This window comes from Chanodichthys erythropterus, chromosome 15 (assembly GCF_024489055.1).
Source record: "Chanodichthys erythropterus isolate Z2021 chromosome 15, ASM2448905v1, whole genome shotgun sequence".
Classification (NCBI taxonomy): Eukaryota; Metazoa; Chordata; class Actinopteri; order Cypriniformes; family Xenocyprididae; genus Chanodichthys; species Chanodichthys erythropterus.
In genome coordinates, this window is record NC_090235.1 from 19872174 (window position 1) to 19883204 (window position 11031).

Here is an 11031-nt window from a genome sequence, read left to right on the forward strand (position 1 = left end):
AATTGCATTTCAATAAACTAATTATACAAATTCTCTGCGGATGCACGGATCTGTATTGAACGGATGTCAATGCGATGTCGTCTTTCATTCAGACTGACTCCCAGCTGGTTCTAGCCAACTGAACACGGATGTGGTGACGTTGCATGAATACATCAGGTAGCAGGAACACCGTATAAATAGAGAAAGTTTCCAAGAAGCCCAGTGAAGCAATAGCAAGCGGCAGCAAGAGCACAAGAGCCAGCGAAAACTTTCAACGCTGCTTTCGCTGATACAGAAAGTATTGAAGAAGGTTTTTATATTTTAAATCCTCCTTTTTAACTTACTGACCAACGCATTCAGCACCATGGACAGCATCCGCGCGGCGGTTTACCTGAGCGTTTTCCTCTCGCTGCTTTGCGTCTGCAGGGGTCAGATGTCACTGGACAACCGACTGACCACGCAAGAGGAGCAGTTCATCAAACGAGACCTGGTAAGAGGATAACTCAGCAAATACATTTTTAACCTGTTGATGTAAAAAAATAATAATTTTTTAGCATAATCCGAAAACCATGCTTTTCACATTGATTTTCCCATCATACTAACATTTTTACTGTTTTACTACATCAGAAATGCATCTTCAAATTCTTCCCATTGTGCCAAAAACTTAATTCTGTCTTTGATGTTTTTCTGAGACAGCAATAACTTTTTAAAGTAGTGCATTTGCTTAAATTTTGCAAATCTCTTGACCAATAATTTGTGGTTAAGACAATTAAAAGCTTGTGGTTTTGCCATTTTGTGCTAAACAAGGTGTAAAAATGAAGTATAGTTTCTAGTTTCTAATCTATCTGTCTAATGCTTTCTCCCCGTTTGCGTTTAGGCTGAGGCGCTCGATGAACTTTTGGATGGAGATCAGGACAATCGGATATCTGTGGAGAAAAAAGCTAGCGTCATTCCAAGGGTAAACACATTCCTCCACTTTTTTTCTTCTTCATATTATCTTAGAAATAGCGTTTATGACCAAGTACGAGATGTTGAAAGTATCAAATGTGATGCACTTTTTCCTAGTGTGACGTGGGCGAGCGCTGCGCCATGAAGCACGGACCGCGCATCGGGCGCCTGTGCGACTGTCTGCGAGGAACCGCCTGCAATACTTTCTTCTTGCGCTGCTACTGATGGAGCTCGAGCAACTCTCTTCTCTCTCAGGCTCTGTGCTTAGAAGCTCGTGACAACAACCTCGTTTATTTAAGTTTTATTTTACGCTTGACATGACATGGGTGATGATGATGTATTGATAGCCTACTGTTGTATTGTTCGTATTGACTATGTTTAAATGTCTTTATTTTCTGTTAATAAAATGTCTTTAAGGCTCATTCATTCTGAATATTGTCTAAATGAAAGGTGCGTCTATACATTCTCTGTGAATTTATAATTTAAATATATTTAATAAAACCGTAAAACACTGTTAGAACAAGGTCTGAGGAATATTATTACAGGGTTGCGTTATTTAATGATCAACAAGTGCTGTGATCAACAACCGAAATCCTGGTCATTAATTTGAATCATCATTAATCATTGGATAGCAGGGGTAATCCTTTAAAAGGCTTTCGGAGGTTCATCTCTTTGTTATGACAGTAATTTTCTGTTGGAGTTCTTCACGCGCAACCAAAAGTAGCCTATCTTCTGACGTGTTTATCACAGTTTGCCAACTTTCTTCTTAAAATTGAAGCGATAGCAAATCCACAGGCAAATGCGACTTTAGTTCGTAAGTGTCTTGTGATTATTGAAACGTTTGAAAAGGCTGTTGAAACATAGGCGCCATGATGGTAAAACGATTTTTTTTTAAATATTAAAACTACATTTTTGGAAGATCTGCGGTTGAAGAGATTAGTCTTATATTCAGAAAAAGAACAACACGCTCTGTCTTATTAAATCCTCTTTGAAACAAAGAGGATTACTGCGAGATTTGTCCACGGGTTGGTCGTCATTATGAATTCAAGGAAATGTCGCAGACGCGACGGGTGAGTTGTATAAAGTGAAATCTATCAACAATGTAGCCTGTCCGCGATAAATCCTATAAAATCTCTTCAAACCGCTCTGTTCTATCAGTCAATCGCAATATGATCAGCCATAGATATTAATAGATAGAACATGCCACATTCGACGGCTCCAGACACGTCGGTACGTGCGCCATCTTGGAACGGTCAGGGTGTCGTCGTTGCCTTGCTGCCCATCAGGCAATGACTTTGCACACAAAGGTTGCTACCTCATAAAAATGATTTGGGAGACTTACAAGGCAGGGTAATGTTTTAATGATCTACAGCAAAAAAAAAAGAGTGATCTTTGGTGAAAACTGAGCAAATATTTAATTACTAAAATAATTTCTCACTAGAAATGAATATCAAAAGTGGAAAACGTTGGTCAAAAAATTATATTTACAGACAAACTGACCACCAACTGCAACTTTAAGATGGCGTCTTTCTTTTTTAGCTTAACTGTCATGGAATGGAATGCACAATGATATCAAAGGCAGTGACGGATAGGCCTACATCTATACTGCCTTTGAAAATCGATCAGATGATGGGATCTCAGGAGACAGGAAGCGAAGCTAACGTTGGATTCGGACATGCCTTGATGCATACCTGGCAATGCATTCTCTGAAGGTAGCATTTTTAAGATGCAGCCTAACACTGTGTCTACACTGGATGCAACTGTTAATACACACCAACAGCTAGAAGCTGCAACCGTTGCAAATCCATTTTTGTCCTTCTTATGAGAAGTATCACACATGCTTGGAGTATGTCATAAATAGAACAAGGCATCAGTTTACTGTCAGGGATTTCTTGTGCCGCGTTGCGCCGCATCTAGTGTAGACAACATCACTGATTGATTATAATGGGTTCTATTATCTTTTGTCGTGCCGCCCGTGTCCGATGTAGACACGGTGTAAGAATCAATTATGTCACAACATGGCGCAGCTTCTGGTTGTGAATCTGCCGAGATTTAAATTTACAAAGAAATAGGTTAACCTTTCACAGGTGAAAATGTGTTGGCTTGAGTTTTTATATGTAGCCTACAGGTTTTTAAACTACTGTAACTTTTGTTACTGTTAGCTAATGCCTTCTTCTTATTGTATTGTGTTGTTTTAGCAAATTATCTGCTTAAGTTTATTGCAAATCATGCGTCTCTAAGTAACTACGGTTTCAGAGGCAGAGTCATCCGGCTTTGACCGTTCCAATATGGCGGATGGCTTGCGTATCGCGGCCAATAGAAGCAGCGAATAATGAGGCATCTATGTATAAATAAATCTATGTGATTAACCACTTTACGAGACGTAGGAGCAGGTCAGAACCTATAAGTCCTACACGTGAAAACTCGAGCCAGACTCCTGGCGACAAGAGCAAACACTCCTACGTGACTGTAATAAAAAATACAATGGCAAATTTATCTATACTTCTCGTAGCACTTCAGTGTGCTATATACATTTATTCTAAAATCAGTGGCGTGGATTCAAGACCGCCAGACTACGAACCGACTGGACCGTTCATTGACGACGCGACTGATACAGTGAGTTGAAGTAAATTACGCGCGTGTGTTTTTGATTTCGAATCGTTAGATAATCGGAAAACGTGCTATTTATTTCAGACAAGAGATGTCAAAGAACATAAAGAATATCTTCAAAGAGAGGTCGTGCCCATTTTGAAGAAAAAGTTCAACCGTCTTCCAGGCGTATGCAGACGTCTGAAAAGGAGGAGGATAACAATTCTGGTATTTATCTCGTTTATTATTCTAAGTGACAAATACAATTGTCGTGTATATTGTGCACGAGTCACATTACGCATGCAAAATTTAGTATTTAAGACAGACATTCCCAAACTTTTTTTTCAACACAATTGCTTTGACAGATATTTTTCAGTTTGTTTACTTCATGAGATTTCAATATTTTCGGTTAATCATGAGATTTAATTGTCATTTTTTATTCTTGTTTTATTTTAATCAAATTCCATCCCAAGACCCTAGGGTTTGTAAATCCCAAGTTGAGAAACTCTGGCTTCAAATCAATGTGCAGACAAACATTTTGGTGCAGTTGAGAAGAATGTACCTCTTATTATTTGTCCATTTCTTCCTCTCCACAGTGTAACACAGAAAAGTTCTGTTCTGCCTTGACACACTCTCAGCATGGACACATCTGCTCCTGCCCAAAAGGATCGAAGTGCACTCATTTCTTTTTATGGAGTTTGTGATCTCTGTTTTTACTTTCATCACAAAACACATTATATTCCATCATGGCAGAAACACGTGACAAACAAACTTAGGCACACAATTGCTTATTCCCATTTATTCCTCAGTTCCTTATCAAGGACAGGAAGTGTCACACATCTTTCATGAAAATACCCTTTACATTTTAGGTAGATCATTAAAATTGACTACAGCACAAAGCCTGACAATTCACATGGTTTCCTTCTTAAATTGTGGAGTTTAAAAAACACCAATCAGCCTTATCAAAAAGGCATTACTCTGTCAAACCAATCAGAATTATAAATAAATTAATGGGGAAAAGTGCTATACCCAAAACCATGATGGCACAAAATCTCTTAAGTTCATTGCAATATCACCTTCAATGACAAGTCAATGACACTATGTTTATTATTTTCTGTGTAGAGCTTTTAAAAGAAAAAGAGTAGGGTTCAAATGAATAAATCTTAGTCAGGTAGCTTCAAAATACACGATAACGCAGTCTTGCAGAATACAGAGCTGGTATTTTTGAAACCTGGCATTATGAACCAAGACATTTGTTCACATAATTTTATATAAAATATCTGTTTTCACTCAAGAGGGCAAAGACAGGAAGTAAAACACAATGACCAAAAAAAAAAAAAAAAATTAAAACTTTAATAAAGAGCACCTAGAAGTCTCTATAAAGGAATATACTGAAAACAAGGATTTAACAAATGACAACTGCACATATAAGATTAATTAAACTACTTTAGGTTTCTGGAAGAAACATGTCAATGTTAATGAATGGATGAGTGTCAGTTTGGAGAAAGTCAGGAAGTGTAGCACGTTCCAAAATTAACACACAACAAAACTTTGATATCTACTGAAACTTACTCTGTCTAACATTAAACCCATAGCGATGAAACGCAAAATTCTGCCTTCTTTCAGGACTTTCACCATACAGTTCATTCTCAGTTTAACAAAATACTTGATGTGCTTTAGGAGTATTTAAAACATGCAACACACACCACCATATTCTGTCTACACACACCACCTTCACAGCATTTGAAAGAACAGGTATATGCAGAGCTGTACATCTTCGGTTACAAAATAGGGACTCCTGTCTTGCATACTGTTTGTTGATTTGAATGGATGTTCTTGAGATTCACATCTAGTCCACTTAAGTTAAATCCTGCGCAGAAGCAGCATCCACCGGTAATGTCAGTTGTCCGTTCAGAGCTTTGTCTTTGTGCGTCCAGTAAGAATAAACCAGCGATAAAGTCTGGAAGCCTCCATGAACTTTTAGGTTCTTTGCTGAGAGTTTATAACACCCTTAACTTTAAGTACAGTCCGGTCAACTAAATAGATTCTATCTGTCTCCGAACCTTGTCTGAGGCTTTGCGGTCAAGCGAGCGCTGCCTCGCCACCACCACTATTGCAAACACAACAGTGAGAGCCAGCATTGCGCCCTCAAATTTCCAAAAGAGAAGATCCTCCATTTTGGTTGAGCGACAGCTGAATGGAAAACAATGAGAAAAGGGGAATTAAATTAGTACGATTTTTTTCTGGAATACCGAAGGATGAAAAATGTTGTCACTGTCGGGCGGAAACCTTGTATCTCCATTTTTCATAATTTCTATTATTTTTTTTTCATAAATCATTACGATTGGGCTGTCTGTGGGTTTAGCAAATATTTAGCCAATGAAAGGTTTTGAAAAGAGCTTGTGGCTAAAACTCCTAACTCCATTGGATCCTCAAACTGTCAGTCAAACCTCATGACTCCACCCACCTTGAACTTGTTTGCAATGCAAGGGTGAATAAAGAACTATTTTAAGTACAGTTCTTTACTCAAGAAGCACTAAATATATAAAGACTGATGTTTTAAGTATCTGCGGAGCACAGAAGAGTGGCTTAGTCTAGCATTTGTCATCGAGTCACAGCCAATATTATCTTAAATAGCATCTCTGTAGCACTTCATATTTTATGCATGAGATTTTGGCCAAATAACAGAAAAAAACTGAGTGTCCACATAGCTACAAAAGTAAGTTGATCAAATGCACTTACTGCCTAGATGTGGCTGTTCTAAAAAAAAATATATGTCTGACACTCACTGATCAAAAATCTTGTACCTTAATTTAAGTTTGATTTTGGTAAAATGTTAAAAAATGACAAATAATTCAAGTGTCTGACCACATATAAAGCCACAATATCAACTTTGATGACAACAGTGTTTAATTATTATAATTTTTTTTTAAGTGTTTTTTCCCCCTCATTTTTGGACATACAAGGTTTCTGCCCAGCAGTGACGATGTCCTATGTTGCCATCCAAATTGCAAACTTAAATTTACATGACAAAAAAGGAATGTCGCAAAAATGATTGGCAAATAAAGCAGAGTTACAAAAACATCACTTTCATGCAATTAAGCGCATTTAAGTTGTAGCTTTTGGTGAAGCCACTGTGATTGTGATTTAGAATGCACAGACAAAACAAAGATACAATATCACCAAAAATATACGGACAGATAACCGGGTATTAACCATATGTATGGTTACTTCCTGGTTTTCATTAAGCCAGCTTGGGCATTTCCGGTGAACTGTCATTCTGTACTCGCTGTATATCAACCAAAACCATCACTTGTCAATAAACCAGTTTTATTGACTACAATAACGATGAAGCTGATAGGAACGTTTGATAAGAAACACACCCTGTGTCTCAATCAGGTCCCTAGTTTAGTAGTCAGGGCACTGACCAGGGAGTCGGCCATTTTAAGGGCTGTCTCATTCGCAGAATCCTTCCAGGGCACTGAAACGTTCGCTCCCTGAAAAGTCCCACAATGCACCGTGAAAACCAGGGAGCATCGATGCACACTATGCTCCCTTAATGGAAGTTCTGAAGCACGAAACGAATCACGTGAGCCAACTCACTAACAATACGCGATAGATGTTTTTAAAAATACAAACCGTTATTTTATTATATTTCAGCATAAACATACATCGCTAGACAGGTAATGAACATAATCTAGCTAACACTTATAATTTATTCATGGCTGAAATGTTGCACGTATATGTAACAAGCAAATAATTAATCAAAATGTACTTTAAATAACATTACAAGTAATGTCAGAAAATATCAGCTCTGTTAACAGTAGTGATGTTGTACAATGAGGACGTTGTCACGTCGCCGGAAATAGAGTCATAAGTGTCCCAATGTGTAGTTAACCAGCATCTTTTACTGTCCTTACCAGTGCCCGAATTCGTGTACACGATATACTGATTCACGAGCTCGGGAGCTAGGGAACTGATTGAGACACACCCACAGTGTCTGTAATTAGACACATTTTTCCAGAACTTCAAATTTTATTTTTAATGTGAGGACCAAAAAATTATTTGTTCATCCTTCTTAGATTGTACCCATTTGTAAAACCGAACGTTTCAAGATGTAGGAAATCCAACATTTGATAAAAAAACACTTTTATTAAAAAATAAAAAAGAATAACCAGCAGATGGCAGCAGAGCATTTATTTGCCATTTTGCTGTAATAGTTTTTCACTTAGTTTTGCTTTTGAATAAATCTTAAATACTATAAAATCACTAGGTTTAAAAATACATTTTGTCAATGTGAAGTATGAAGTACTCACAAAATCTCATGAAAAACAATAACTTTTCTTGTGAATGAATGACAGAAAAAGCGAGCGCCGCACTTTCCCTTTGTAATCACAGCAGCTGTCAGTCAGAGCAGCGCAAGATCAATGATTTTGGCTAACTAAAGTGCACAATAAATCTTTTATTTACAATGTTGACGCCATTTTTTTTTCCACACAAAAGTGTGAAAACTGATGGTCAAATTGAATTTTGCTAAGGAGGAACACTGAGGTATGTCTTCATTTTATTTTGTTTTATGTCATCTTTGGTTTGAATAACTAAATTAAAAGGTACAATTTGTGATATTTTTTTCCGCTAGAGGTCGCTAGAAGCCTATTCAAAACAAAGGCGTAGTTTGATGACGCCAAGTTTTAGAGCGGAAACTTGGGACATGTGGTCTCCATCTCAACGGACGGTGCAAAAGAATAGGGATTGGAGTCTGGAATAACTCATGTTCGTGGATGCAATTATTAACGTGACTGTAGTATGAAGCAGAGCAGGACTAAGTGTTGCGGGAGCTGAACGAGGAGCTGGAGCGATTGATCAACACACGCCTCACGAGCAGCGGGACTTTTATTATGACACAGCCGCTGGCGCCGCTTCCGCTTTTCCGGTCATGAGTTTACGGGAGCTGTCCTTGTCGACAGAACCAGCGGCAGATGGTAAACAGTAATTATGTTCCATAAATAAGTAACACAATCCACCATAAAACGTGCAAGAAGTAAATAAGGAACTGCTTGAAGCAAGCTAGTGGTTTGCTGGACGCTAGACTCTACTTCCGCATTTGTCCACGGCACTGTTGTCATGTGGTTTCTACGTCAGTAAAGGCGGTAACAAAGGTAACTGACGTCATTGACAGGCGACTGCACTGCCCCGTGTCACCGTTTAGAATGGGAATTTTCTCATGATTTACAAGTAGTTGAAAACATTAGAGATATTGTTAGTAATCAGCTGGACATAATATATAACACTAGCCTAGTGGTTTTTGGATATTTTACTGCAAAAATTTTACATATTGTACCTTTAATGCTGTGCATAAATATTTAAGTTACTATATTCTGATTATAAACTACGTATTACACTATTTGTGCTCAACACACCAGGAAGTGACATTTCACCGGATGTTTTCCAGCTGGCTTATATTACTGCAGTAGTTCTACAGAACACTCCGTGCATATAGTCCAATGTTAACCGAGCTAAGGTGCATTTCCAAAAATCATCATTAGCCAACTATAGTCGCAAGTTCCAGTGAATTGTGTTGGTAATGACAGAACTTGCTGCGACCATAGTTGGCTTTGGGAAATGGACCACAGAATATGATATATATCATGTGCGGAGAGCCACTCACCTCTTGTATTCTTCTCTGTTAGACTTAGTGCAGTTGATCGTTTCTACAAATCCTGTTTGGCTGCAGGCTGGTATTGATTTCTGTAAAGATCATTTGCAATGCAAGCAAAGGAAACTTTTCAATTCTCAAAACAAAAAAAATTGCTCTTCTTCTGGAACGATCACAATTCACAATCTTTCAACACATACATATGCATGCATAAACAGAAATAATACTTTTATCCAGCAAGGATGCATTCAATTTTATATTTTAGTATTTCAAAGTGTTTTTGCTGTATTTTTGATCAATTATAAATTCAGCCTTAGTAAGCTGTCAAAAGCATTAAATAAATCTTACTGACCCTAAACTTCTTAATGTGTGCATGAGTGTACATATCCCAGAAACTCACTGAATGGAAACCTTCGCATGCACTGCACTCTTTAGCCACCACAAACTCCTCCAGCTGCCAACATGGTGCTGACACTGCCTTTGTCACTGCAACTGCACAAACACGAGGAGGATTATTAGTATATGAACTTGGTGTGCTCTAGCATTAGTCTTTAATGAAATCCTGATTTTTGTACAAGTACCTGTTGCCTTCTCATCGCTAAGAAGAGCTGCTCCAAACACTCTAGGAAAAAAGTGGAATGAGAAAACATGATCAAAGCTTTTGCTTTGCATTAGGAGAGAATCAAGTGAAACTTTTCTCACCTGAGAGACACTAAGCCCCAGAATAAAGCATGCAGGGCCAGAATCCTGGGTCTCAGACACGACATGGGGATCCTACAGTCACTCTCCATCGCTCTGGTGCACATGCGCTTAGAAAGTAACACAACTGACGTTCACTGGCGGGTCATAGCTCAAGGTTGATTTTCCTCAGAGCAGTGTAGCATCTACCAAGACACGTGAAAACACTGATAAAGACACACACTGACAGGCGTTTTGAAGATTGACAATCTCATTACCTGGGCTATCACGTGATGAATCAAAAGCGACGTGTTCAAGAAAACAGAGTAATATAAACAAGTATAAAACTTATATTACAATGTTAGTAGAATAACTGAAAACCCTGAGGATGTTACTTTAAGCTACACATTATGTAAAACCTTAATAGCATAATAGTTGTTAGCTACACTACAGTTAACTACTCTAAAGCTAACGTTGTTTTTTTAAAATGATATAACTATTAAATTAAACAATGTTTATCAATCAAAGAAGTGTTTACATCATCTTCGCTGAAAAATACCTACCGTTAAACAAACATAAACTCGGTGCTCGATATAAAGACGAAGAAACAACAACTTCCGCCGCATAACAAGCTAACTCTCATTCTGAACACATATAAAGAGAAGTACGAGCGCTGATGAGCTCACGAGTTTCGTAAACACAGAAAGTGTGTTAAAGCTCCAACCAAACACGGTCCACATCACCAGGGAACGCGCAGTTACTCACCCGACATCATGTTACCCGAACACCGTCTCTCCCGTGAGAGGATCAATGAAACACTCGACACTCATCGAGCACTATATAAACACACACACGAGTGTTAGCTCTGAATACACCGTATTAATACCTTTATTTACAGAGACCTCTAGATAAGGGCCTGCCTGCCATAGTGAAACGGAGAGGATTACGTCACACGAGAATGTGGGTTTCAAATCAGATTAAAGTGTATCGCCCTCTAGTGGAGCGGCTCTCAATTTTCATTAAAGGGTTAGTTCACAAAAAAATGAAAATAATGTCATTACTCACCCTCATGCCGTTCCACACCTCTTCAGAACACAAATTAAAATATTTTTGTTGAAATCCGACGGCTCCGTGAGGCCTGCATAGGGAGCAATGACATTTCCTCTCTCAAGATCCATTAA

The 11031-nt window shown here is 38.2% G+C and overlaps 2 protein-coding genes across 5 annotated transcripts; one reads left to right on the forward strand and one right to left on the reverse strand.

Moving 5' to 3' along the window:
* Positions 1 to 223: 223 nt before the first annotated feature.
* cart4 (cocaine- and amphetamine-regulated transcript 4) lies at positions 224 to 1371 on the forward strand. Its single transcript, XM_067361531.1, has 3 exons — positions 224 to 469; positions 857 to 937; positions 1045 to 1371. The coding sequence occupies exons 1-3, from the start codon at positions 344 to 346 to the stop codon at positions 1150 to 1152; spliced, it is 315 nt and encodes a 104-aa protein (XP_067217632.1). The 5' UTR covers positions 224 to 343; the 3' UTR covers positions 1153 to 1371.
* Positions 1372 to 4295: 2924 nt separating this feature from the next.
* Positions 4296 to 10791, reverse strand: jtb (jumping translocation breakpoint). Of its 4 annotated transcripts, none has more exons than XM_067411252.1 (6): positions 10616 to 10791; positions 9875 to 10056; positions 9754 to 9794; positions 9573 to 9664; positions 9185 to 9264; positions 4296 to 5709 (listed from the first exon to the last, which is right to left on the reverse strand). In XM_067411252.1, the coding sequence occupies exons 2-6, from the start codon at positions 9976 to 9978 to the stop codon at positions 5553 to 5555; spliced, it is 474 nt and encodes a 157-aa protein (XP_067267353.1). In that variant the 5' UTR covers positions 9979 to 10056; positions 10616 to 10791; the 3' UTR covers positions 4296 to 5552. The 4 variants fall into 4 exon arrangements, with proteins under 4 accessions (XP_067267353.1, XP_067267350.1, XP_067267351.1 ...); XM_067411249.1 differs by having other exon boundaries at positions 9525 to 9664; XM_067411250.1 differs by having other exon boundaries at positions 9525 to 9664; positions 10737 to 10789.
* Between the last annotated feature and the right edge of the window lie 240 nt (positions 10792 to 11031).

Bases quoted from the DNA above. Each gene is read 5' to 3' on its own strand.
- cart4 (XM_067361531.1), top strand. From the start codon at position 344: ATGGACAGCATCCGCGCGGCGGTTTACCTGAGCGTTTTCCTCTCGCTG. The intron at 470-856 runs GTAAGAGGATAA...GTTTGCGTTTAG, and splicing joins AGTTCATCAAACGAGACCTG to GCTGAGGCGCTCGATGAACT. The intron at 938-1,044 runs GTAAACACATTC...ACTTTTTCCTAG, and splicing joins AAGCTAGCGTCATTCCAAGG to TGTGACGTGGGCGAGCGCTG.
- jtb (XM_067411249.1), bottom strand. From the start codon at position 9,978: ATGTGCACCAGAGCGATGGAGAGTGACTGTAGGATCCCCATGTCGTGT. The intron at 9,795-9,874 runs GTGAGAAAAGTT...CTTTTTTCCTAG, and splicing joins TGGGGCTTAGTGTCTCTCAG to AGTGTTTGGAGCAGCTCTTC. The intron at 9,665-9,753 runs GTACTTGTACAA...GTGTTTGTGCAG, and splicing joins TAGCGATGAGAAGGCAACAG to TTGCAGTGACAAAGGCAGTG.